The sequence below is a fragment of the Schistocerca americana genome, chromosome 5, assembly GCF_021461395.2.
Source record: "Schistocerca americana isolate TAMUIC-IGC-003095 chromosome 5, iqSchAmer2.1, whole genome shotgun sequence".
In the NCBI taxonomy this organism is placed as follows: domain Eukaryota; kingdom Metazoa; phylum Arthropoda; class Insecta; order Orthoptera; family Acrididae; genus Schistocerca; species Schistocerca americana.
Genome location: NC_060123.1, coordinates 349675692 through 349701858, shown reverse-complemented (window position 1 = coordinate 349701858; position 26167 = coordinate 349675692). Strand labels below are relative to the sequence as shown.

Sequence of the window (26167 nt, the reverse complement as noted above, 5' to 3'; positions counted from 1 at the left end):
CGAATACTGCACATCTCATACAACATCTTCTCTGCTGTCTGTTACTTCTCCCGTTACTACATTGACCTTACACCAAAATATTTAGTAATGGCACAGAGATACATACTCCCCACTCCCCACTCCCTCTCCCCCTCCCCCTTCCCACCTCCAACTCCAGCTCCAACTCCATCTCCAACTCCATCTCCCTCCCCCTCCCCCCAGACTACCCAATTACCTTGAGTATATTAATTTCTAGTATTCCACTCCATGTTCATCTTCTTCCTAATAACTCTCTTCTGTGCAATCCTCATCCAGATATGAATTACTAAATGTCTACTGGATTTACTTTTCTCTCTTTAATTGAAGGTTTCTATTGCCTGCTCTATCCCACATCCCAAAGGTTCTCTTCACAAGTTGAGTGACTGCATAAAAACAATCTTCATTCCCACAACAGTCTTTGGTGGTGGTGGTAAGTTCCTATGGGACCAAACTGCTTAGGTTATCGGTTCCTAGGCTTACAAACTACTTACTCTAACTTAAACTAACTTACACTAAGGACAAAAAAAACACACACACACACACACACACACACACACACACACCTTCCTGAGGGAGGACTCAAACCTCCAACGGGGGGAAGCCGCACGAACTGTGGTAAGGTGCCTCAGACCATGCGGCTACCCGTGCAGCAATAGTCTTTCAAGCCCTTGATAGAATAGGAGAGATTCGTTACAAGTCTTAGGCCACCATAGCATTTTGTATTCAAAATTTTGGCAATGGATTAGACTACCCAAGAAGCTAGGTCCTCAATCATTATGAAAGAATTTGCTGCAGAATTTCCTCAAAAGCTTAAGTTATATTAAATGATATCCACAAACGATCAGCACACATAGAATGAGTCCAAATCAGAATTCAATTTACTATATGATTAGAGTGGAGAATATATTTATATTCTATGGCACAACTTGAAATATTTTCCCCATATTAAAATGTATCTCAAGTTGTGCTGCTAATTTTCCTATTATATTTTTCAAGAAATGAATATGAAGGCCTGGCAGAGCTAATCTCACCTTTGACGACTTCTATGTTTGCTTCCTCTTTGCTCAGAAGACGACTTCGCTCTGTTTCTTCATGTGCTCTAACTTCTTGTTGATACCTGTTCTGAGCTGCTTTAAGTTCTAATTCCAAGGATGCACATTCCTTCTCCAGGCTTGAGATTTTTTCAACCATTTGACGATTGTCATCTGTGAGTTTATTCTCTCTCTGCTGAGCTCGTTCAAGTTCACCATGCATTGACTGCAGACGACCTGAAACAAAACAAAAATTCAGTAACTAATGTATTATAAAAACAAACTGTGGTATTTACACAACCACTCACATCACATTGATTCAATACGAATTTTCTTTCTTTTCAGAAAAGATTTATAGAATCTGGCAGGCTAATGGTACTTCAGTGGCAGCACAAAACACACACATCAATAGAGGTGCATCAAATAGATAAATCCTAAAAATACATCACTGCTTTTTAAATGGCAAAATTCACAACAACACATAGTTAATCACAAATATAGTGGGATTCTCAATACATATAGGATAACTATAATGAAGAAGAACTAAGCAGTCTACTCGTCATGCTACAGCAGCTTTCAGCATAGTGGCAAACTGAAAGCAAGCATATTCATGGCCACATATGCTTCAGCATGCAAACTGAACAATAAATTAAAAGTTTGAATTAAGTAACTGAAGTTTCCATTTTTCACATACAAGCCACTGAAGGGCAGAAATGATCAGTGATTAAAGACTTTTCACTGAAATAAAGAAGTTTCCCTATGTCCTGTAAGGATACATTTTTAGATGTAGAAGACTGTGATCTTCATTATCATGGATGCAATACTAATGTAATATGTTGGGTGAAATGCTCTCTGAAACACATCAATGATGAGCTTCAAATAAAAATATGTGATTTATGTTAATTGTTCAGAAACTAGAGATGATTAGTGAGTAAAGTTAACAAATAGGTATTGCAGCACTCATTATTAAACAATAGGGCTATAATATTAATAGATAGTCACTGGCACAACAGTTTCAGCTAATAGCAGCAGCAAAGAGATTCCACTGTTTCTGATGATGAAACTATCTTTTAATAGCAATTTCTCTGAGTAAAAAGCTGTCTTTCAGACTTGCAACTTAAGTGTAGCAATAATTCAAAATAAGGACATTTAAACCAATGACTGGATTTGTTCTTGGCAATCTTTGATACTGCTGACATCTTCCCGACCCTTCAGCCCTTCCCTAAGGATGTCAAAGGCTAGTAACCTCTTTGAATGTAGTCTCATCCCTTTGGAGTGCAGTGTGATTGCAATTTTTGAGATCCTAAGCAGCAAAGGGTGCTCATGCTTTTTCAATGCTCCCGTTTCACAGCCCTCCTGCGGCGTGGTGACAGAGGGGTAGGACATTGACACATGCATGAATAAAACAGCAAAGGGTACTCTAAGACATCCCCTCCCAGTTCAGTAAAACCCTTGGTGGCACCAGTCCACATATATCAAGAATTTTAAGTGTGTGCCTTTACAGAGAAAACTTTTGAAGTAGTCGCAGGCACGCAATTGGCATCGGAGGTGTGTAAAATGGTTGACTACCTGCAGGGGCCTAGGGCTACTTCTCCGGTTTTCTCTGTACACGTACATTTTTAAATTCTCAATGAATGTGCATGGGTGCCATGGTGAGTTTTGCTGAACTGGGGAGTCTTAGAATGACCCTTTGCCATTTTACTATGCAGGTGTCAATGTCGCACCTCTTCGTGACCCTGTCAAATGAGAGCTTGAAACTGGAGCACTACAAAGCATAAGCACCCTTTGCTGCTTCAGGTCACTTTCAAATTTTGTCAAATGATTTTTGAATAGTCCCTTGTGGTTCCACTCCATACAGCAGACCAAAAGGGGTGATTTCATTGACCACTTTATGCCACTCCCTGAGGCCTTTTGTGTCTAATCTGAGTAGTGCTGTGTCTGAAATGTATTTCTGGGCCATTCTTGAGAAAACTGTGAGATTTCAACACTGGGAGTCCGTCCTCCAGCATAGAAGCATCAAAAGAGGGGTGAAATGTTGGTAAGAGCAGCTGTGGTGACCTTCCCATTGAGTGACACATTCACGGTGGCACTGAGCAGAATTGTGGTGAAATTTGGTGCCCGTGTCACATCCTTAACCCACTTGCCACATCACGTGAAACTCCACCCTCTCGCCTTTCCTTCATGTGTCAACATCTTGCTGTTTGAAGCATTGTCAAACACGAGGGTGACATTGCAGAACAATCAAGCTGTTGCAGCCACCTTTGAGCCAAATTTCAAACTTCTGCAATACAATGAGATACAACTACGGGATTCTGAAAAGTGATCCTTTAACTCTGTTGTGCGGTGTATAATTGAGCTAACTGGAAAGTTTGGATGATGGGAAACTATTCACAGTTAACAAAAATTGTGAAAAGTGAGTAAAAAAAAAAATGCCCTTCCATCTGATAACAGCACTGCTCACAGACAACTGCCAACATGTCAAAATAAATACTCCAGGTAAAAAATTAGTCACCTCCCCCAGCACATATCATAATACTGTGTAACACTGCATATATCCTTAACAACAGTCTCAGCTTGGTGAGGAATAAGAGTCCACAAGCTTTTTCAGATACGATGTATCCAGCTGAAAGCGCTCATTGATGATTTGATCCCATAGAACTACCAAATCGTAGGGATGTTGACTGCTATGTTTCACCCACTGTTAAAAACAGTCCCAGGCATTTTTTTCCAAGATTAAGAATGAATGATCTAGCAGGCCAATGGAGGTGTGTCAGCGTTCATCAAATCAAGAATATATGTGGGCAATCCTGCAAAATAGCTGTCATCATCTCAGGAAATGGGAGTGTAGACAGTATCATGAACATGGAGAAGAACAAGCAATACTTGGACACCAGGAATGTTGAAATAAACACCCTTATTAATGTTCACAGTAACCTGAATAAGTGGCTATGAAAAACACTCCAAAAACCTCACAGAACCATGTACAGCTGTCAGTCTCTGTTGGAAAAGGAGACTATCAAGTCATGTATTTAGCTTTTTGTTGTTGTTTTCAGGGTTGAATTCTCACATTAGTGGTGTTAGGATGGACAGGGTGTGTGTACGCTGAGTGCGGATGCAGGAGGAGCTGGCTATAGGACACGAGCAGCTGAGGAAATGGTGTGTCACTTGGGACCCACAGGTGTTACTTGTTTTGGTCACAGGCTCTGTTTTCTAGGCACCTTCCAGCACACCTGACAAAGGTTTCCTACACTCACTGCAGGGTGAGTGGCAAGTTGTTACACAGCCGCGTCACTTGAGGCGCTAGGTCAATGTGGAGGCTCGCCATCCATTCACACTGTAAAAGGACAGAGGGCTGCTCCTTCAGTAGGTCCGAGGAAGCACACTGCGGGAGAATTTACTTGGTATTGAAAACTTCAATGTTAGGCACATTAAGGAGCCCCTTAGGGAAATAGCATCCAGGGCTGGTAAGAATTCCAATGTGCGCAAGCTGTGTGTGCCAAGGGCCTCAACCAAGATGTGGGTGACGATGATGATGATGATGATGATGATTTGGATTGAGGGGGTGCTCAACATCACGGTCATCAGTGCCCTGACAAAAAGTCAGCATGCAAATCTCATGGGTGGGGCGAAGGCTGTTCCCACATGTGGAGCGGTTTATGATGTATTAAAATCTACCGCCCCTACCCATCAATTCAGGAATGAGGCACGACAGTTCACAAAATTTCACCACCCTTGTAACACCGGAATCGGTATATGCGAGAATGGTTGGCAGAAGTGCAGCGAGAATGAGGGCTGCCCTAATATCAGTATATAGGGTACACAATGCCATAATATACTGAACTGAAAGTGGCACGCCGCAAACTTCACAGAGTGGTGGATTCTTCTCCCACAGGAGGAGAAAGCCATGTGTTAAAGGGATATGCCCCATGCACAGTCTGATAAACAGAACCTCCTTCCAACGACAAAGCTGATATGAGGTCTGCCAAGCCTTTGTGGTCGATTTGAGCGACCACAGTTTGTTGTCTGTCACCAGCAACCAATCAGTCTCCCACTGACGCTTGATGTCTGTCAGAAAATGAGACGATGGTGTGAAACAGGGCGGAGACATTGATGGACATCCCAACGTGCTTCCTTGGTGGCTTTGTCAGCCATGTCGTTGCCCTGTATCCAAATTGGCCGAGTACCCAGCAAAAGATCACCTCCTTGCCACGGTGTTGGAGCCAGTGTAAGGAGTCATGGATCAGCTGAATCAGTGGGTCTAGTGGATACATTTGGTGAAGTGCTTGCAATGACTAAGAGAGTCGGAACAGACAAGAAACCTTGTGCGGTGATGTCTGTGAACACTCTCCAGTGCCATCCGAATGCCATATAATTCCACATTATAATATGTAAATTGTTCCGGAAGATGCACTTTAAAAACACTATCAGGGAAAATAGCAGAACAACCAAGAGAGACCTCTTGCTGGGATCGATCTGTGTAAACAACAGTACATACTTAAAATGGACGAAAACAAAGTCCTAAAAACAAAATATGGAGTGAAAGTTTTCTTGTATTGTGTCAAGCTTAAAATCACTTTGGGCCTCCGAAGAAAGGCGGCAATGAGTTACATCCCTGGCTGTGTATTTTGATGCCTAAGAGATCCAGATCCTTGAGACAATCTGTAGCACATATACCAAATGGTTTGGTCGCAAGGGGCTGATTCCTGAACAGCCATTCAAAGGTGGGTTGGACCACAGAACTAAATGTCAATGACTGAGGTGTCACTGAGATTTTCAGCACCTGTCAAGCCAAAAGGATACATCATCGAATCCAGAGTGGTGGTTCACCAGCCTCTGCACAAAGACTCTGAACTGGGCTTGTCCAAATTGCTCAGTCAATATCCGAATGCCCTCATGATGGACAGCATCTAACATCTTGAGGTAGGAAGGACGGGTCAATCCATAGACCATGCTGCTGTAATCTAAGCCTGATTGAACAAATGCCCTATAAAACTGTAGGAGGCAAGACCTTTCAGCTCCCCATGTTTTTCTGCTAAGGCATTTCAAAATATTCTATGACTGGAAGCCCTTTGTTCGTAGGTCTTTCAGGTGTGGGAGCCAAGTTAATTTCAAGTCAAATAATAAACCCAAAAAGTGCAGTGTCTTGAAAATGTAAAATAATGTCCCCATTATGAGCACTGGTTGGTTAAAACTCCGACGAGCATGTTTAAAATTGACACACGTAGTTTCTCGGGTGAGAACTGAAAACCAGTTGTCTTGGTCCAGGTTTCCAGCTTCTGAATGGCCAGCTGCAGCTGCCTTGTGGTCGTTGTAAGATCACAGGAACAGTAGAAGATTGCAGAGTCATCCACAAACAAAGAGAATTTGACAGGGCTCCTGACTGCGGAGGAAACACCACTGATAGCAATGGCAAACAATATGACACGGAGGACACTGCCCTGGGGGACTCCATTCTCCTGAACATAGCAGACATGGCATCACCCAAGTGTTTTCGAAAACACTGGTCCTCAAGAGAGGATTGGATAAGAAGCGACAGGCATCCACATAGTCCCCAATCACGAAGTTGGCGGAGGATGGTGTACCTCCAAGTAGTGTTTTTTAACACAAACCAAATGGTTTTGGCATAAGAAAGACTCCTCTATTGCCACCTCCAGCAGGATTAAGTTGTCAAGGGTGGAACGGCAGTGCCTGAAACCGCACTGGGAGCAAATCAGGTGACCTTGAAAATCGAGCAACCAGATGAGGCAGTGGTTGACCCTGCGTTTAAGAGTTTTAGCCATACAACTGGTAATGGCGACACTCTGGAAACTGTTAGAGGCACTACGGTCCTTGCCTGATTTCCATAATGGATTTAAATTACCTCCTTCTAAGACATGGGGTGCTGTCCAACAAACCAGATCTGATTGAAACAAGAGAGGAGCTGTCCTTTCGCTTCAGGGCACAGATGACGAAGCATGGCATAATGGATCTCATCATCAGGTCTTTGAGCACTGTCCCTGGCCGCAGACAAAGCTGATTCCAGTTCCCACATGGAGAATGGAAGGTTGTAGACTTCCTCATTATGCGAGAAGAAATTGAGTTCCCTCATGTCTGCAGTCCTACGGAACACCTGAAAAGCAGGAGCGTGTCTGGATGATGTAGTAACAGTAAAGAAGCGTTCAGCAAAAACCTGAGCCACGTCTTCTGGTGTGTCCACCAAGACCCCATCACTTGACAAGGCCGTAAGGGAACGGAGGATGTGTGCTACCCTTTGCCTGAAATCCGTCTTATTGATTCCCAAACTAGTACACTGGAAGTGGACCAATTAATGGATGTCATGAATTCCTTCCAGGAAGCCCTCTTCCGTTCTTTTATCACTCGCCTTGCATGTGCTCTCGCAGATCTGAAGGCATGAAGATTGTCTGTATTGGACAGTGTTTGAAGTTCCGAAGAGCTGTTCATCTGGCTGAGATTGCCAATCGACAGTCATCATTCCACCAAGGTACGACCACTGTCTGAGATGGTTACTAGACCTAGCAATTGACTTTGCGGGAGCTCATTGCATATCAAAAGTGATATGGGCCACTGTCTCCTGTGCACAATCCTTTTGTTCAAAATTAGCTTGTCGACTGTACTGTAACCAATTTGCCCTTTGTATCATCCGTCTGTGTGGTCTCCTGTCAACCACCATCCTAGCCGGCAGATGGAACCACACTGGGAAGTAGTCACTAGAATGTAAATTTCGAGCCACTTAGCCACTTCCAACTGAACTGAGTCTGCAAAGCTGGAGAACAAAAACGAAGGTCAATGTCTGAGAAAGACCCTGAAGCTGTGGAGAAGTGTGTCATCTGACCTGCATTCAGAAGGCAGCTATTCTCTGAATGAACAAGTCACTCATTCATCCGATTCCTGGAGCAAGTGGTGGCCGAGCCCCACAGCACATTGTGTGCATTGAAGACCCCCACAAGGAGGAATGGACATGGAAGTGTCCAGAAGAGTTCTGCCAGTGCGTCTGCATCCAAAGCGTCATTAGGGGGAAGGTACATAGAACACACTGTGATATTAAAGGGTGCGACACCTTTCATAGCAATTGCTTGGACGGCCATGATAAGAGGGACAGGAGAGGGGTGACATCTGTCATCAATGAACCAGCCACTCAGCCTTTAGCCCTCTCTCCAGTAGTATTGTCCTTCCCGTATGTATGGTAGCCCTGTAATACAGGTGTGTTGGTGACTTGAAGATGCGTTTCTTGTAAGCAGGTGCAGAATGGTTTCTCCTGGACCAGCAGCTGCAATTCTTCCAGCGTGAGTGATATCTATTCAAATTCCACTGCAACACAGTGCAAGTCCCTGTGGAAGCCATTTGTTATCGATGGTTGTTCTTTTCTTTCTCCCTAGGAGGCGCTGATTTACTGGGGAGGTCAGGGGGAACATTAGCTGGTTCCTTGCTCTCCGGTTACTCCGACTGGAAGTCCATATCCTCAAACAGCACAGTCCCCATCACAAAGGGGAAGAGCTCGCTGATCCAAGGTTTGACTACCACTTTCTTGGACTTAGAAATGTTTATCAAAGGACGTTTTTCTTAACTGACGGGAGGAGGCAGTTGCCTGGGTTGTGGGGATGCCTTAGTTGGCTTCTGATGTTGGGTAGTGGTATGTGGCTTAGGTGGTAAGTCTGTTGCTGATGGCTTCAAACGACATCAGTTTGAAGTGGAGCATTTCATGGTGAATTTCCCCCACAGGTACATCGACAAGTGCATGTACTCGAACTTGAATCTGTGGTCTGAGTTTGTGTGGAAGCATCACACTCAGCGAATGGCGTCTTAAGGGCTGACGCAAAAGCAGTAGCAAAAACCGGTGGTTGCAAAGTTTTGAAAGCTTTTTTAGCTTCACCACAGGATACGCGTCTCTTTACTTTCAACTCATAAATTTTCCTTTCCTCATTGTAAACCTCACACTTTCTGCTCCATGCTGGGTGATCACCATAACAGTTTACACATTTCAGAGGAAGTGTACAAGAATTGCCTGATTCGTAGGCTGAGACTCCACAATTGCCACACATAGCCTTCCCATTACATCCCATAGTGGTATGGCCAAATCTTTGACATTTATAGCATCGCATTGGGTTAGGAACAAACGAGTGAACCTTAAGATGGATATAGCCTGCCAGGATATGTTCAGGTAAATCTGGAGTACTAAACATTTATTCTAATGTTGCCCATTTTTCGAATTTGCGACTGACTCTCCTCATACAGTTCTGCACTTCCGTGACACCCATATTTTTCCATTCTCCACGTAACTCCGTGGGGTCCACCTCCATTATATCAGAGCAGGTAACCACACCCTTACTCAAGTTAAGGGTATAATGCAATTCAGCCTCGACAGGGTAGTCACCTAAGGCCTTACATCCCAGAAGCTTAGATATTTGGTTTGAATTAGCAGTTCTAAGCAGAAGTGTTCCATTACAAAACCATTTGACACATTTTAGAGACCCAGCGATACCTTCCAATGCCTTGTGAATATGGAAAGGGGAGATCATCTCAAAGGTTCCCCCTGTTCGCTTGATTACAATGAAAATGTTATAACACACTAATGCCCTTAGTATGATTCTGAGACTTCTTTTTGGGAGGACTAACCAACCAAGCTCTCTTTGAGGATGGGGTGTAAGTACTACCTGACAGTACACCCGTCCCACCAGGAGTAGTAGTTTGAAGAGATTGTTCCACAGGGATTCCACAAAATTCTAGGGAAACAACTGTCAATCCAAACAGAAGCCTGCATGCCTAAACGAGCCTTATAAAACTGGGGGTTGGCAGGGGCCCCAGGGGTTGCCCACTAGAGACTTGTTTTTACCTCAAGAGCCATTCACCTCAACAGCATGTCACACACCTTGAGGTTGAGTTTTTTTTTTTATAGAGGTGTGTACCTTCCCCGCAGTCCAGGCAGTGAAGCCAAGACCCCCATTCTCTGAAACACACAACATTCCACGACTGCGCTGCAAGATGGTCACTGAAGCATGGCCAGCGATTACGGTGACAGTGGGCTGGCGGCGCTTACCAGTCCCCAGAACAGGAACCCCGGGTTTGCCAAGCCCATACTCAGCAAACGAATGCTGAGCCCCTGAGGGGTCCAAGATGTGGAGGAGGCCCTGTCAGTGGCTATCAAGAGTGCAGGGTGCTGTATTCTACAAGTTGTTGCTCATGTCGGCACCAATGACACTTGTTGCTTGGGTTCTGAGGAAATCCTCAGTTCCTATAGGTGGCTGGCAGAAATGGTGAAGGACGATGGCCTCACTCACAGGATGCAAGCAGAGCTCACAATTTGCAGCATTGTAGCCAGAGTTCATCGGGGCTCTTTACTCTGGAGGTGAGTGGAGAGTCTCAAACTGACGTTGTGTCAAGGTCAGGGCTGCAAATTTCTGGGCCTACGTTGCGCAGTGCAAAGTCGCAGGAGTCCCCTTGAGTCTGCACTATACAAAGGAAGCAGCTACTAAGGAACCAGAGTACTTGTGGACTGAGCATAGAGCTTTCTCATTAGGTGGTAGCCTGAGGTCCTCTAATGAATGTCCATCAATCGATACACAGAGAGCTAAATCAGATCATGTACAAAGTGGACACACTCCAAAGTTCACAATTTTAACAATAAACTGTCAGAGTATTCCTTATTAAGTTTCTGAACTCACTGACCTCCAGGAAAGTAGTTGTTCTCAAATTACTCTCAGAACCGAGAGCTGGCTGAAACCAGATGTAGAAATCATAAATAATCATCAGCACAACAAACTGCTTTGAACAACTAGACAACCCACATGCAATGGAAATATTTTAGACCTCGAAGCTACAAACAGGCCTGACCATATCAAGAGTGTCAGTATGAAGATAGGGATCAGTGGTCATGGTGTCGTCATAGCAACAGTGATTACTAAAGTTAACAAATCTGCCAAGAAGGTTAGAAAAGTATTTGTGCAAGAAAAAGAAGATAACCAGTCGTTAGTATCCCACTTACACAATGAATGGAGACCATTTAGCTCCAATATGATGGACACAGAGGAATTATGGGCAAAGTTGAAACAGATTGTAAATCTTGCTCTGGAGATGTATGAGGCACCCAAGTGGATTACAGATAGAAACAACCCTGCTTGGTTTAACAATAAAACTAGAATAATGCTGAGGAAACAAACTGCTGACTCTCAGTTCAAAAAAAGAACGTAAAAATGTTGACCGGCAAAAGTTAGCAGAAATTTGTGCATGCATAAGACCAATTCACAACCCTGAGAAAATTCTGGTCATACGTAAAATCACTAAATGGGTTGAAAGCTTCTATCCAGTCACTCGTCGACCAGTCTGGGATGGCAACAGAAGACACCAAAAAGAAAGATGAAGTTTTAAATTTCATTCACGCATAAGAATTGTACAAACATACCATTGTTTGATTGAAGTACAGACTCCTGCATGGAGGACACAAAAATAGGCATCCATGGTAGAGAAGCAAACTGAAGGGAATGAAAACAAATAAGTCACCAGGTCCAGATGGTATCCAAATTTGGTTTTATGGAGAGTACTCTGCAACATTGGTACCTCAGTTAGCTTGCATTTATCATGAATCTTCCACACAGTGCAAAGTCTCAGAAGAATGGACCCACATAACTACAGACCAAGATCCTTAACATCGGTTTACTGCAGAATTCTTGAACACATCCTGAATTCTAACATAAAAAATTTCAAAATTAAATTCTGATGACTGAATTTTATTCTGAAATATATACTACAACTGTTGAAAATCACAGCTATGAATAAATTTCATTGAGAGAGAAAAGTTTCTTTCCACAAATCAGCACAGATTTAAAAAGCTTCACTCATGTGAAACTCAGCTTGCCCTTATCTCACAATATATCCTACAGGCCATATTCTTAGATTTCTGTGAAGCGTCTGACATGGTGCCCCACTCCACACTGTTGGCACATGTTTTCGCTTCCCAGACACGTGAGGGGCTCACAGACTTTTTAAGTAACAGAACCCAGTAGGTTGTCCTTGACAGTGATTTTTCATCAGAGACAAAGGTATCGTCTGGAGAGGCTCAGCACTCTTATTCTCTACATACATAAATGATCTGAAGGATAGGTTGAGCAGCAATTTACGGCCATTTGCTGAAGATGCTATGGTGTACAGGAAGGTGTCATCGTTGAGTGACTGTAAGAGTATACAAAGTGACTTAGGTAGAATTTCTTGTTGATGTGATGAATGGCAGCTTGCTCTAAAAATAGGAAAATGTAGGTTAACACAGATGAATAAGAAAAACAATCTTGTAACGATTGAATACAGCATTATTAGTGTGCTGCTTGAGAGTATCATTGATTAAATATCTAGGTGTAAAATTACAAAGCGATATGAAATGGAATGAGCATGGCAGGTTGGTAGTAGGAAAGGCGAATGCTCAACTTTGTTTATTGGGAGAATTTTGGTAAAGTGTAGCTCATCCATAAAGAAGATGTATGGAACACTAGTGTGACTCTTTCTTGAGTACTGTTCGAGTGTTTGGGATCCTCATCAGGTCAGATTAAAGGAAGACATCAGAAACAATTTAGAGGCCTGCTGCTAGATTTGTTATCAGTAGGTTCGATCAGTATGCAAATATTATGGAAATGCTTCGTGAACTCAAATGGTAAGCCCTAGAGGGATCACCTTGCTCTTTTTGTAAGGCACTATTGCATTAATTTAGAGAATTGGCATTTGAGTCCAACTGCAGAACAATTCTACTGTTGCCAATGTATATTTTGCATAAGAACCATAAAGATAACATGCAAAATCAGAGCTCGTATGGAAGCTTTTAGACAGTTGTTTTTCCCTTGCTCTATTTGCAAGTGGAACGAGAAAGGAAATGACTACTAGTGGCATGTGGTACCCTTTGCCATGCTTGCAGAATACGTATGTAGATGGAGATGTATACCCTCAACACATTGTGTAGTAAACACTTCAATGGACTGTTGGTGCACTCGACACCTTGCATAATTTGGATCGAAGCTGATTTGTCACTCACTAGACCATACTACATACCTGCAGTCAGCTACTGTCCAGTTTCTGTGCTGACAACTACTTTTGTATGTCGCTGTGAGCAATGGCCTTGTATGAGGTACTCGACTCCAAATGTCCATTTCATGTAGTTCCCTTCACAATGTTTGCTCCAATACTGGCTGACAAGTACCTGCATTTACTGAGCAGAAATTCATATCGCAAGGCATGGCACTCTTTGCTCGTCCCTGTTGATTTGGATCTTTTTACGAGCACTGTTATTACATAGTGTTACGTGACTGCAAGTGGTACACCATTTCTCGTAACACACTGGACAGTGCACATTCATACACCAACAAATCAGAGTACTGCATTCATGCTGTGATCATGGTACATCAAAAAACAATAGCTCCTTTTTGCTATTCAGGCACATCTGCACATCCCTCAGAGTCCATAAAACCAACTAGCACAGTGAAAGGTAAAGGTCTCACGTTCGAGTCCCACTCTGGAAATCAGTTTTAATCTGCCCAGAATTTCAAGTTTAACTGGTACCAGGTCTACACCGTCTACAGTGCTCCAAAGTGACCAGTGTGCTTTTTTTTAAGGTTTTTTATGGGGAGGGGGGGGGAACACCAATATCTTGTCCAGCAAGTGTACTTCACCATATGCCTTTTTCTTAGGTTATTTAACTGGGGTATCTCTGAGACTCAGATTTCTACTACTGGATCTGCTAGATTTAGCAATAGTTTTGAGAGAGCACAAAGAATTGAAACCTTTTAAATTCACATGATGAAGCAGATCACTTACCTATTAATTGTTAGGTATGAATAAGCAACGAAAAACCTTTCAAAACCAGTATGATACTCAGTTGAGAGGAAAGAAATAAAATAGCAGGAAATGGGAAAATAAATTAGTTACATCTGTCTGCTAAAACACACACACACACACACACACACACACACACACATATATGGGGGGGGGGGAAATTGGGGGGGGGGGGAGGGAGAGAGAACCATATAAGGAATCTGAATAACATTGGGCCATGCTAGTGTGGGGTTAAACATCACAGAATAATAGTTAACTGAAGCAATCCTGATGCTTAAGAAAAAGTGCTAAAATTAATAAATACATACACTGCATACAATGAAGTAAACTATAAAAAATATAAAAACAGTTGAAAAATGGAAACAAAAAAGGATACATCCAAGCACTGGCAAAGAAAATGTTAAAGGATGACACAAGGATAATGGAGTAGTAGAGATAAGTAAAGTAAAAGAAAGGACGAAAATACTAATTCATCAAGTAAAAGTGAAGAAGAATGACTGATGTGAAAGCATCCTGCTGTATCCTGCTGCTAGTGCATGTAAGTGTGAAAGTGCCAAGTGTGGTGTCATCACAAGTGTATTTAAATCAACCGCCAACTGTGTCAACACGGGCCAGCCACTAGAGGCTGCCTGTAGGAAGCATGCACACGGCACAATCTCTACCGCATCATCTACCAGTGACTTCACCTATGTACACAAAGAGCAGCACTGACTCACCTTCACTATGTTCTTTTAGTTTGTACTGCTCACTACAGTTGTTCTGTGTATCATTTGTGTTGCACTTTCTGAATGATTCTTTTGTCTTGTTACATGTGGAGTCACGAGAGGCTTATTTCTGTAATTGGTCAGATGTTTATGAATAAAGCCATTGGTGACAAGTCTGAAATGGTTACCACATGTGCAGTCTATAGGTATGGTTTCATCAGGTTTAGTCATTACAGACACTGTGCTACCAGCCATGACTGAACAGCTTCCTTCGGCACTGATCGCTTTGTCAGCTCCCATTAACAGAGAGGGTACCATTCCATCAGTCTATATAACCATTTTTCTTCTGTACGATACTTCAGCTGAGGATTGGGAAGCTTAAAAAAAAGACTCAGACAGCATATTTTGGTTCTCAGTGAGAGACTCAGATTTGTGCGAAGTCTTACTCCTCCATCTAAGGTGTATGAATTACTGTATCAGCTTGACCCTTTGCAAGAATCAGTAGCTCTTACTTTTGACCAAACGTGCAGTTTATTGTCCAACTACCATTGTAAACGAATGCATGTTGTAGCGGCGCACGGTGTATTCTACTGATGCTGCAAGAAAGAATACCAGTCATACAGGGCCTGGGCAACCAAACTTCACAGCCTTAGCCATTAAGTGTCAGTTCATTTCTGATGCCCAAAATGACTCTTACTCAGACTCATGATGCGTAACACAATTAACTGTTTAGCTCCAGACAGGGAAATCTTCCTGGAGGCTTTACTAGATAGAGATTAACTAGATAGAGATTAACTCTTAACTAGGTGTGCACATACAAGTGAGAATTGCATTTTCTACTGGAATCCACTCTTGTGGAAGCTTACTGTTGTTATCCCTACAATGATCAGCAGTCCATAGACCTACTAATAATTTGTTATGGCTGTACTGGAGCCAAAATGATTACAGTTGCAAAAGGCAGCACCTTTTTTATGAAATCAGGACTATTAAGCAGAAGAGAATAAATGTTATAAAAAGCCATTATAACATTTCGATCGAGTATTGATCATAATTTTGCTATAGTACTGTTAATCAGTACGACTTCATAATTGCAGATTCCAGTACAAGATGCTAATTCTCATTAGTGCATACACACCCAGCTGCGAGTTAATGGGTTTAGAAATGCATTTTGTCTGCTGAGCCAAGCAAGCGAGTGAGTCCAGGTCTACATTTGTGACATACACACTGCGGCATGTCTTTCTCATGGGCCTTGATGTAAGCCATTGTGATGTCAGGCTCATCGGAGAGGCAATTTGTTGTTACGAAGCACTGCACAGTCTTCCTACAGCTTTTGACACATTTTGCTGTTGGCAGACACTTGTATGAGCACGGTTTTGTTGTTGTATATCATGCATTTCCTTTGCAACTTAAGTTTTATTATTTTTTTTTTTTCCTCTTGTTCATGTTTTATTGCTGCAGTATTGTTCTGCAGTAGTGAGATGTAGTAATATCCTTTGTTAGAGTATTGGTTCTTACTAGTCAAAGTTACAAAAATTTAACTGAAAACTATAACAATGAAAAATTCCTGGAATGCTAAAAAATTCCTGGTTTTTCCCAGTTTTCTTCCAGATGAAAAATTCCCAGGTTTCTCCCAGATCTCCAGGTTGTATACACCCTGAAATAGCATGATATTTTGAAGTTTCTCGAGCAGCAGGTATACATGTGGGCCCGACAACAAGCAGACCAGGGCTAGCCCAAGCACCCGCGACCACCACAACGCCAGCATCAGTGCTCTCTGTATCCATGTCGTGCTTTCTGTTTTGTCCAACAAGAATGTTCAGCGTGCCTTAAGTGCTGGGCTACTTTTCATGTTTGCCCGAAGAAAGACCATATTATCTCCATTTCTCATTCGCTAAGGATTGCTCAGGACATGGACATGGACATGGACGTAAACTGTGAAACTCCAATGCTTGTGTCTTTTCCCAAGTTGTTTATCGAGTTAACCATTTTTTGGCAAGTGCTCCAGCTACAAATCGACACAGGTGCTGCAGTGACATTATTGAATTCTCAAATCTATGCGAGTTTAGGTTCACCACTGTTGACACCTCTCAAGCAAAAGATTGTCAGTTATATCAAACTTTGCGCTGTTGGGACAATTTATGGCATCTGCCGCTTACATGTCAGTGGTTCGTTCCACTACATTTTTGGTGGTTGCTGATACCAATGTTTAGAACGTGTTCAGGATGGATTCATTTCAGGCACTTGGATTTTCTATCCTATCACCAACGTGGATCACCTTGTGTCCAATCAGGTACCGTATTCTCAATTGGGAATACTGTGCGAAGAGTTTTCACACTTTTTTTTACACATAATACAAGATGTGGTATGAGTTTTTCTGCTATATTTCTTTGAAATCCAGAGCCCAGACTCATTTTTGTGGCGAACATCCTATTCCTGTCACCCTGACAGATCAAGTGAAAGCAGAATTGGACAGACTTCAATCTCTAGGGACAGTGCAACTTGTTATGGCTAGTGAATGGTCGTCTCCACTGGCTGTTGTTCAGAAGCCATTTGGGAAACTTTGCCTCTGTACCGACTTCAGTACTACAGTCAATGTGCCATCGATCATGGTTCTGTATCTTCTCCCACTTCAGAAGGCCAGTATTTTTCTAAAATTGATTTGTCTGAAGTGTATCTGCAGGTTCCTTTGGAAAAAGAGTCTCAGCAAGTTCTGGTTTTGAATACTCCTTTTCGTCTCCATCAATATTTGTGCCTTCCTTTTGGTGTGGCTAGTGGCCCTCCTATTTTCCAACAATTTTTAGATCAACTGAACATACCCGTCCCGGATTGGATTAATTATCAGAATGATATTGTTGTCACAAGCTCTTCCATGTCCACAGGCTTATGATGTAACCTCACAAAATCACAGTTATTTCAACCTTCTATTGTTTATTGTGGTTCGAGGTCTCGTGGGATGGGATTTGCCCTCTGCCAGAACACACATCCACTGTTTCATCTATGCCTCACCCCTCATCCATGAAGGAGCTTTAGGTCTTCCTATGGAAGATAGCCTACTACCATGAATTCCTGCTGGGGGCAGCCACATTGGCCCAGATTGTGAACGTGCTTCTCAAAGGTTGAAACCCAAACTACTCTTGGCCCCTTGTTTAGCCACATTCTCTCTGGACCAGCAGATAGTTTTGGCAACTGACTTCACAGTATGGCCTCAGCACAGTCCTATCACACCAATATGCCGACGGCCCTGAAGAACTTGTGGCTTTCACCTTTAAATCTCTCACTACATCCCAGCTGCTTTACTCTCAGGTGGAAAAAGAGGCACTTGCCATATTCTATGCTCTCCAGAAATTTCGAGTTTTTTTTTTTTTTGTATGACTCCAAGTTCCACCTTATTACTGTCCATAAACCCTTGATTTCCTTGTTCAACTCTTACACTTCCTTGCCTGACAAGGCAGCACACCGCAACAATGCTAGGCCCTGTTCTCATCTTGCTACAATTACAAAATCCATTTTCAACCTACGTCTAAACATGCCAATGCAAATGCCTTTTACTGCCTTGCTGTGGTCCTGATCCCAACTTTGATCATGAAGAATTAATTTGCTGTTTGAGACTTTCGTGAAATAAGAACTGCTGAATTGGTTCAAGGGTGTCACTTTGGATAATGCTGTAGAAGCTGCACAATATTTCAACAAGACAGCTACTCTTCAGGTGCTTACTGGCATGTTGCTGAAGACCTACTGTGTTGCTAGAAAAGCACAGGCACCAAGTGTTGGGACTGTAATGTCACTGTAGACAAATCATAGAGCACAGTTACATCCAGTGCCTACTGCTACAGATACTTTTATTTGATGTTTCTTGAACACAGCCTGCCAATGTTAAAGGACATGTGATCAACATAGGGTAGAAAAATTATCCTCATGTAGTCCTGTTTCTTCTGGCTGTTCTTTAGCTTTAGTTTGCGCATGTTGAAATGCATTATGGATCTGTTTATCAGAGTACCCATTTTGTACAAACACAGACCAAAGATTGCTATCCTCTGCCGATAAGCTCCCTGCATCTGACATAACTCTAGCACTATGAAACAGAGTCCGTAATATGCCACTGCATTGAGATGGGTAATGACAGCTCATACGTATAGGTCTGTGTGAGTTGCTTTATGAAACACATTGTGATCCAAGGAACCATCTTTGTTTCTGCGGATCAAGACATCTAAGAACGGGAGGTCTCCATTTTTCACCTCTTCCATGTTGAAACAGATGCTCGGTTGGAGAGAGTTAAGCTGTTCCAGAAATGCAGGAAATGCTGCTGCTCCATGTGGCCAAACTACGAAGGTGTCATCCACATATCTCCACAAACATTTAGGTTTCAACACCACTGAATTAAGTGCTCTTTCCTCGAAGTATTCCATAAAAAGGTCAGCTACTATGGGAGACAAAAGGTTACCCATAGCAACACTGTATGTCTGCTCAAAATATTGCTCATTAAATAAAAAGTAAGTTGAGATGAGCACATGTTTGAATAGATGTAAGATGTCCCCATCCAACTTAGTTTCTATAAGTTGTAATGAATCCACCAGAGGCACTCATGTGTACTACGAGACCACACTGAAACTCACTAATGCGTCAGCTGGTTTGAGGCACAAAATCTTCAGTCATCTTATAAAATCTTCTGAGTTTTGAACGTGATTGAGCTATGTGGCTTGATCAGCGATACTCCGGCCACCAGTATAGGTCATCTTTCCGGTGGTGTGTGCAGAGCCTGAAAGGGCGCACCTACTGGGCCAATCGGGGAACGGGCGGTAAGCTCTAGCAAGTAGTGTGGGATTTTGCTTTGGGACGCCTAGAAGTAACGTCGTTGGGGAAATCTGGTGGACAGTACAGGTGCCGTGCGAGGCAGCAGGAAGAGCACATCTAAAAGAGGCTGTTACCCGGGTGACAGCCCCAGAGCAAATAACGCTGGCATGGAAGCAGTCACATTACTGGGAAGCCGTTTGTGTATTTCGCTTCCTGCATGTCTCCTGGCATCGGGATCTGTTGCGGCTGGCTCCGTCGAACAAGCAAGAGGGTAAGGGCCTTGATTGTGCTGTAAATTGTGGCTGGAATCGACTACTGGGTTCAGTGCTGTTGACTGCATTTTCTTGGCCAGCCGTTGCTACTCCTACTGAGTCTGTCCTCAAATGCGTTAATTTCAACTTGCTTAGTACACACATAAGATAATAGATTTGTACTCCTTAGCTGATGTTCATTAATAGGTTGATTAATTCTACAGATGATGTGCTGTAATAAATTATTGTATTTCTAGTTACTTAAGGCAGATGTCAGTCCGCTGTAGTCATCCACTAGTTCTCGGATTTTTCGTGCCTATTTGTGACCACTGCTGCTCCCATTTGAGGGTCCATGGCGAGCCTGTATTGGAAACAGCTGAGTGAGCAGGTGTCCGCTTCTGGACGTAGTTTGTTGAGTGCCACGAGGTTGCTTGGTCACATTAAATTTTATATTTAATATCCTACATTGAGTAAATAATTTTTAACTTATTTCACCAAATGTGTAATAGGCCATAAGTGCCATGGTTTATAAATGTTTAAATTTTGGAGTAACTTGCTCTCACCTAAATGGTAAATTTAAAGATGTAAGGTAATTTTAAAAATGTGTTGATGGTTTTATTTGTTATTTGTCTTGTTTAAATGTACCAAATAAATGTTCATGCAATTGTCGATGGTGATTGCCTGATGTGTCACTTGGTCCAGTCCTACCACCCCACAGCCTATTGTGCCGAGCTTGCGTCGTTGTGTAAAAGGTTGAATTCCATGCTGTGCTAACACATCTGTGATATTTATATTTTCCTACCAAAGAGCTTAGAAGAAACGCCAAATATTTTGGTAGGTAAAGTCTTGGGGCTCCTATATTCTTCACGATGGGGCAACGCAGGACCCCTTCCTTATGGATCGTATGCAGCCCATTAAGTTGTGGTTGAGCTGGCACTTTTACCCTTAATTTCTTTTTAAAATGTTCAGGAAACTGGCTAGACTTGAGAAGAGCAGATGTCTTCTGTTGTACCGCATCAGTTGGATCCTCCTGAAGACGACGATATGCCGAGTCCTGCAGTAAATCCATCATCTTGCCGAAGTAAGATGTTGGAGGCAAAAGAACAGTAGTGTTTCCCTTGTCAACAGGTAAAATCAGTATTTCTGTCTTCTCTTAAAGAACGGAGAGCTTTCCTTTCCTCATTGTTGATGTTCTGCTTGGGTGCAGGCATCCTGGTTAGGGCCCTACAAGCCTCTCCCCTTATTTCTTCAGCAGTCTCACTCTGATGTTTCAAGACACATTGCTCAACGGCACTGATAAATAACCCTCGATAAGCAAGGTCTTCGAAGTGGGTGCAAAGTTTAGTCCCTTTTCCAACACCAATATCACTCAGCTGTTTATCTGTGAAATTAAACACATTACTTCTACATGGTTAATGTTCATGTGATGACTGGTGTGTAAAGCAATGGAACTTTGAAGTTTGACATGCCACGGCCTGTTTCCGTGTCCAGTCTGAAAGCGACCATGTTTTACTGTCCACCCTCTCCCAGGAATTCGCTCCCAGCCGCGATGAGATATTCAGAGGTAGTGAAAGCAAGTTACTGGAGACTAATTCTCATCTAATGTAACAGATTCTTTCTCTCACCAACACCATGCTGGCTCACTGTTTGATCCTCTTGGTGGCCGCAGAGTCTATATAATTAGTACACTTGGCAAATGTCGGTATAGTTTGCTGGTCCTAACATCTCAATAAAAAGGCGAGAGAGCACAACAGTCTGTTTCTCTTGTTGTGGAGTTCATCGAACTCGCATATTCTGTTTACTATCACCTTCCAGTAGAGGTACCAGATGTGCTGTTTGAGACTTCCCTGACACAGTAATTACTTCATTGGTTTATGGGCACTGCATCAGATAGTGTTGTAGAAACTGTACAATATTTCACAAGACAACTGCTTGTCATCTTCCGATGCTTACTGACTATTGGTAAGCACCTGAAGATGACAAGCAACTGTCATGTTGAAATATTGTAAAGCTTCTACAACATTATCAGACGCAACAGCCATGAACCAATGAAGCCAGGATTGCTTTGCTTCCATCTTGATATTGAAACCCAGGCTGCGGCCAAGGGTTTCCTAACTACGAGCTCACACATAGCAGCTGCCATTGCCACTGACCCTATTCTCTGCCAGGTGGTTTGGTTTGTTCAGCAGGACCGTCCACATAAACCACCAGATTGGGCTTCAGTCACCCTGCACAATTTGTTTTCCTGATGGTTGTATACATGGAAGAATCCTGGAGACACTAAAAGGTATCAGATAGATTATATAATGGTAAGACAGAGATTTAGGAACCAGGTTTTAAATTGTAAGACATTTCCAGGGGCAGATGTGGACTCTGACCACAATCTATTGGTTATGAACTGTATATTAAAGCTGAAGAAACTGCAAAAAGGTGGGAATTTAAGGAGATGGGACCTGGATAAACTGACTAAACCAGAGTTTGTACAGAGTTTCATGGAGAGCATAAGGGAACAATTGACAGGAAGGGGGGAAAGAAGCAAGTAGAAGAAGAATGGGTAGCTCTGAGGGATGAAGTATAGAAGGCAGCAGAGGATCAAGTAGGTAAAAAGACGAGGGCTAATAGAAATCCTTGGGTAACAGAAGAAATATTGAATTTAATTGATGAAAGGAGAAAATATAAAAATGCAGTAAATGAAGCAGGCAAAAAGGAATACAAACGTCTCAAAAATGAGATCGACAGGAAGTGCAAAATGGCTAAGCAGGGATGGCTAGAGGACAAATGTAAGGATGTAGAGGCTTGTCTCACTAGGGTTAAGATAGATACTGCCTACAGGAAAATTAAAGAGACCTTTGGAGAAAAGAGAACCACTTGCATGAATATCAAGAGCTCAGATGGAAACCCAATTCTAACCAAAGAAGGGAAAGCAGAAAGGTGGAAGGAGTATATAGAGGGTCTATACAAGGGCAATGTACTTAAGGACAATATTGTGGAAATGGAAGAGAATGTAGATGAAGATGAAATAGGAGATACGATACAGCGTGAAGAGTTTGACGGAGCACTGAAAGACCTGCACCGAAACAAGGCCCCGGGAGTAGACAACATTCCATTAGAACTACTGACGGCCTTGGGAGAGCCAGTCCTGACAAAACTCTACCATCTGGTGACCAAGATGTATGAGACAGGCGAAATATCTTCAGACTTCAAGAAGAATATAATAATTCCAATCCCAAAGAAAGCAGTGTTGACAGATGTGAAAATTACCGAACTATCAGTTTAATAAATCACAGCTGCAAAATACTAACATGAATTCTTTACAGACGAATGGAAAAACTGGTAGAAGCCGACCTCGGGGAAGATCAGTTTGGATTCCGTGGAAATATTGGAACACGTGAGGCAATACTGACATTACGACTTATCTTAGAAGAAAGATTAAGGAAAGGCAAACCTACATTTCTAGCATTTGTAGACTTAAAGAAAACTTTTGACAATGTTGACTGGAATACTCTCTTTCAGATTCGAAAGGTGGCAGGGGTAAAATACAGAGAGCGAAAGGCTATTTACAATTTGTACAGAAACCAGATGGCAGTTATGAGAGTCGAGGGGCATGAAAGGGAAGCAGTGGTTGGGAAGGGAGTGAGACAGGGTTGTAGCCTCTCCCCAATGTTATTCAATCTGTATATTGAGCAAGCAGTAAAGGAAACAAAAGAAAAATTTGAAGTAGGTATTAAAATCCATTGAGAAGAAATAAAAACTTTGAGGTTCGACCGATGACACTGTAATTCTGTCAGAGACAGCAAAGTACTTGGAAGAGCAGTTGAACGGAATGGACAGTGTCTTGAAAGGAGGATATAAGATGAACATCAACAAAAGCAAAACAAGGATAATGGAATGTAGTCGAATTAAGTCGGGTGATGCTGAGGGAATTAGATTAGGAAATGAGACATTTAAAGTAGTAAAGGAGTTTTGCTATTTGGGGAGCAAAATAACTGATGATGGTCGATGTAGAGAGGATATACAATGTAGGCTGGCAATGGCAAGGAAAGCATTTCTGAAGAAGACAAATTTGTTAACATCGAGTATAGATTTAAGTGTCAGGAAGTCGTTTCTGAAAGTAGTTGTATGGAATGTAGCCATGTTTGGAAGTGAAACATGGACGATAAATAGTTTGGACAGGAAGAGAATAGAAGCTTTCGAAATGTGGTGCTACAGAAGAATGCTGAAGATTAGATGGGTAGATCACATAACTAATGAGGAGGTACCGAATAGGATTGGGGAGAAGAGGAGTTTGTGGCACAACTTGACGAGAAGAAGGGACCGGTTGGTAGGACATGATCTGAGGCATCAAGGGATCACAAATTTAGCATTGGAGGGCAGCGTGGAGGGTAAAAACCGTAGAGGGAGACCAAGAGATGAATACACTAAGCAGATTCAGAAGGATGTAGGTTGTAGTAGGTACTGGGAGATGAAGAAACTTGCACAGGATAGGGTAGCATGGAGAGCTGCATCAAACCAGTCTCAGGACTGAAGACCACAACAACAACAACAGTGCCTCTCTGTCTTTAATGGTGTTTTGTTGTTGTCCAAGGAAGGCCTCTCTCCTAGAGTAGTCATTCCTATCGCATTATGGCAATAGGTTCTGCATTTTGTCCACCAGGGCCACTGGGGAGTTTCACACACCAAGCTATTGACTAGGAGACCTGTTTTTCGACCAGCGATTGGCTGCAAGATTTTTTGTTTTGCCATGGCATGTGAGCAGTGAGCCTGACAACATGCAGCTCCCAGAGTGTCTCTGTCCCCTTGGTCCACTTCACACTAACCCTGGGACTGCATTCATGTAGACTTTTCGGGTCCCCTCTTGAATGCCTATTGGCTCTAAGTTGTGGGTGCATTTTCCTGGTTTCCTTACTTTCCCCAGTGTGCGTCGACATTGGCATATGTCACAATTCATATGCTTTTGAGGGTCTTGTTCTATTTTTGTCTTGTAGCTTCGTTTCAAATAATGAGCCACAGTTTGTTTCTCACACTCAATTGTTTTGTTCCCGTCATGGCCTTCGTCATGTTACGGCCCCGCCACTCCATTCTCAATCGAAGGATGAGGCGAAACAACCAGTGCATATGTTCAATTCCCAAATGAAAATGTTTGTTGCGGATTCTTCGCCAGTTAACGCCATTCTCGATTTTCTGAGCACCTATTGCTTCACACCTACGGGAGAGCAGAGTCCAGGAGAGCTGTCGCACAGCCAGCAGCCGTCCACGTTCCTCCACCTTCTGCAGCCTGAGCCGCACCTGCTGCGGTCTGGTTCGTCCAACTGCTTTGCACCAGTATTGTAGGTGTGGGCATGAGGGTTTAGTCATCAGCTGAAATGGATACCAGCCACTGTTGTCTGCCACCGGGTATGCCGTCTCTCTGATGTCCTTGTGGCTGACGGGTTGGTTGCATGCCACTTTGATCAGTTGCACCCTTTCTCACCGCCGGAAGCTACCTGTTCCCGGACATGGACTCCATCACCCTCCGCCTCGAGCCTGTTATCGCCTGCTGTGGAGACACTCCCATCCCATTGGCTGCCTCCTTCATGTGTGGTGCCCTGGGGTCACAGCTTCCCAGAGCCATGTTGTGGTCTGTCTCCGGCCTAGGGTCCATTGTCGCAGCCTACTGTTCCAGTAGGTCTGCCTCCACTGGGGCCTTCACCATCATTGATCGTCTCAGCCACTGTCACCAGTGGGTCCAACCCCACATCCTCGGTACTGAGACGTGCCTGCTGATGACAACGTAGAGACGGCTATGGCACCGTGCTCCCCGGTGCTGTTGTTGGGCGCAGCACGGACCCACTACTGTCGGGTATGCCCATGTCTCCATGCGTTCCGATCCTATGGTCTGGTGCCCCCACTGTTGGCACCAGCTGCCACCATTCTGGATACAATGGATGTATCTCTCATCGAGATGTCAGTAGCTCCTCCGTCACTCTGGCGCCCTTTTCACACGGGAGAGGTGTGCTGTATCCTGCTACTAGCAGATGTGAGTGTGAATGCGTCGAGTGTAGCATTGCCACGTGTGCTTAAATCAACCACCAACTGTAACAGTATGGGTCGGCCACTAAGAGTCCACCTGTAGGAAGTGTGCACACAGTACAGTCTCCACTGAGTCATCTACCCACGACTCACACCTATATACATGTACTCACACTCAGTATGCTCTTTTAGTTTATACTGCTCACATTAGTCATTGTATGTATCACTTGTATTGCACCTTCTGTACGATTCTTTTATCTAGTTATGAGTAGAGTTATGAGAGGCATATTCCCGTTATTGTTCAGAGGTTTATTAATAAAGTCATATTTTTGTTACTTGGATCAGTTTTGTGTTTTATTTGGTTACTCACATTCAAATGGCATAACTGGTGGAACAAACACCTAAATTAATACTATTATGTTCTACAGTGTGTTCAGTAACACTGGGACACAGAATTGTATCATACCAGCCTTGAAAGTTCAGTAAATCATTTCGCTACAGAATATTCAAGTAGCTTGCAGGTTAACTGAAAGATGACATGCACATGTTTACAGGT

The 26167-nt window shown here is 43.0% G+C and overlaps 1 protein-coding gene across 2 annotated transcripts in view; it reads right to left on the bottom strand.

Annotated features, from left to right (window-relative positions):
• LOC124615439 (rho-associated protein kinase 2) overlaps positions 1 to 26167 on the bottom strand; it is a 209116-nt gene that overhangs the window by 89455 nt on the left and 93494 nt on the right. For both annotated transcript variants that reach the window (XM_047143326.1, XM_047143327.1), the window contains exon 17: positions 1050 to 1286. In XM_047143326.1, coding sequence (XP_046999282.1) covers positions 1050 to 1286 — 237 coding nt within the window. The remainder of the gene's footprint in view (positions 1 to 1049; positions 1287 to 26167) is intronic.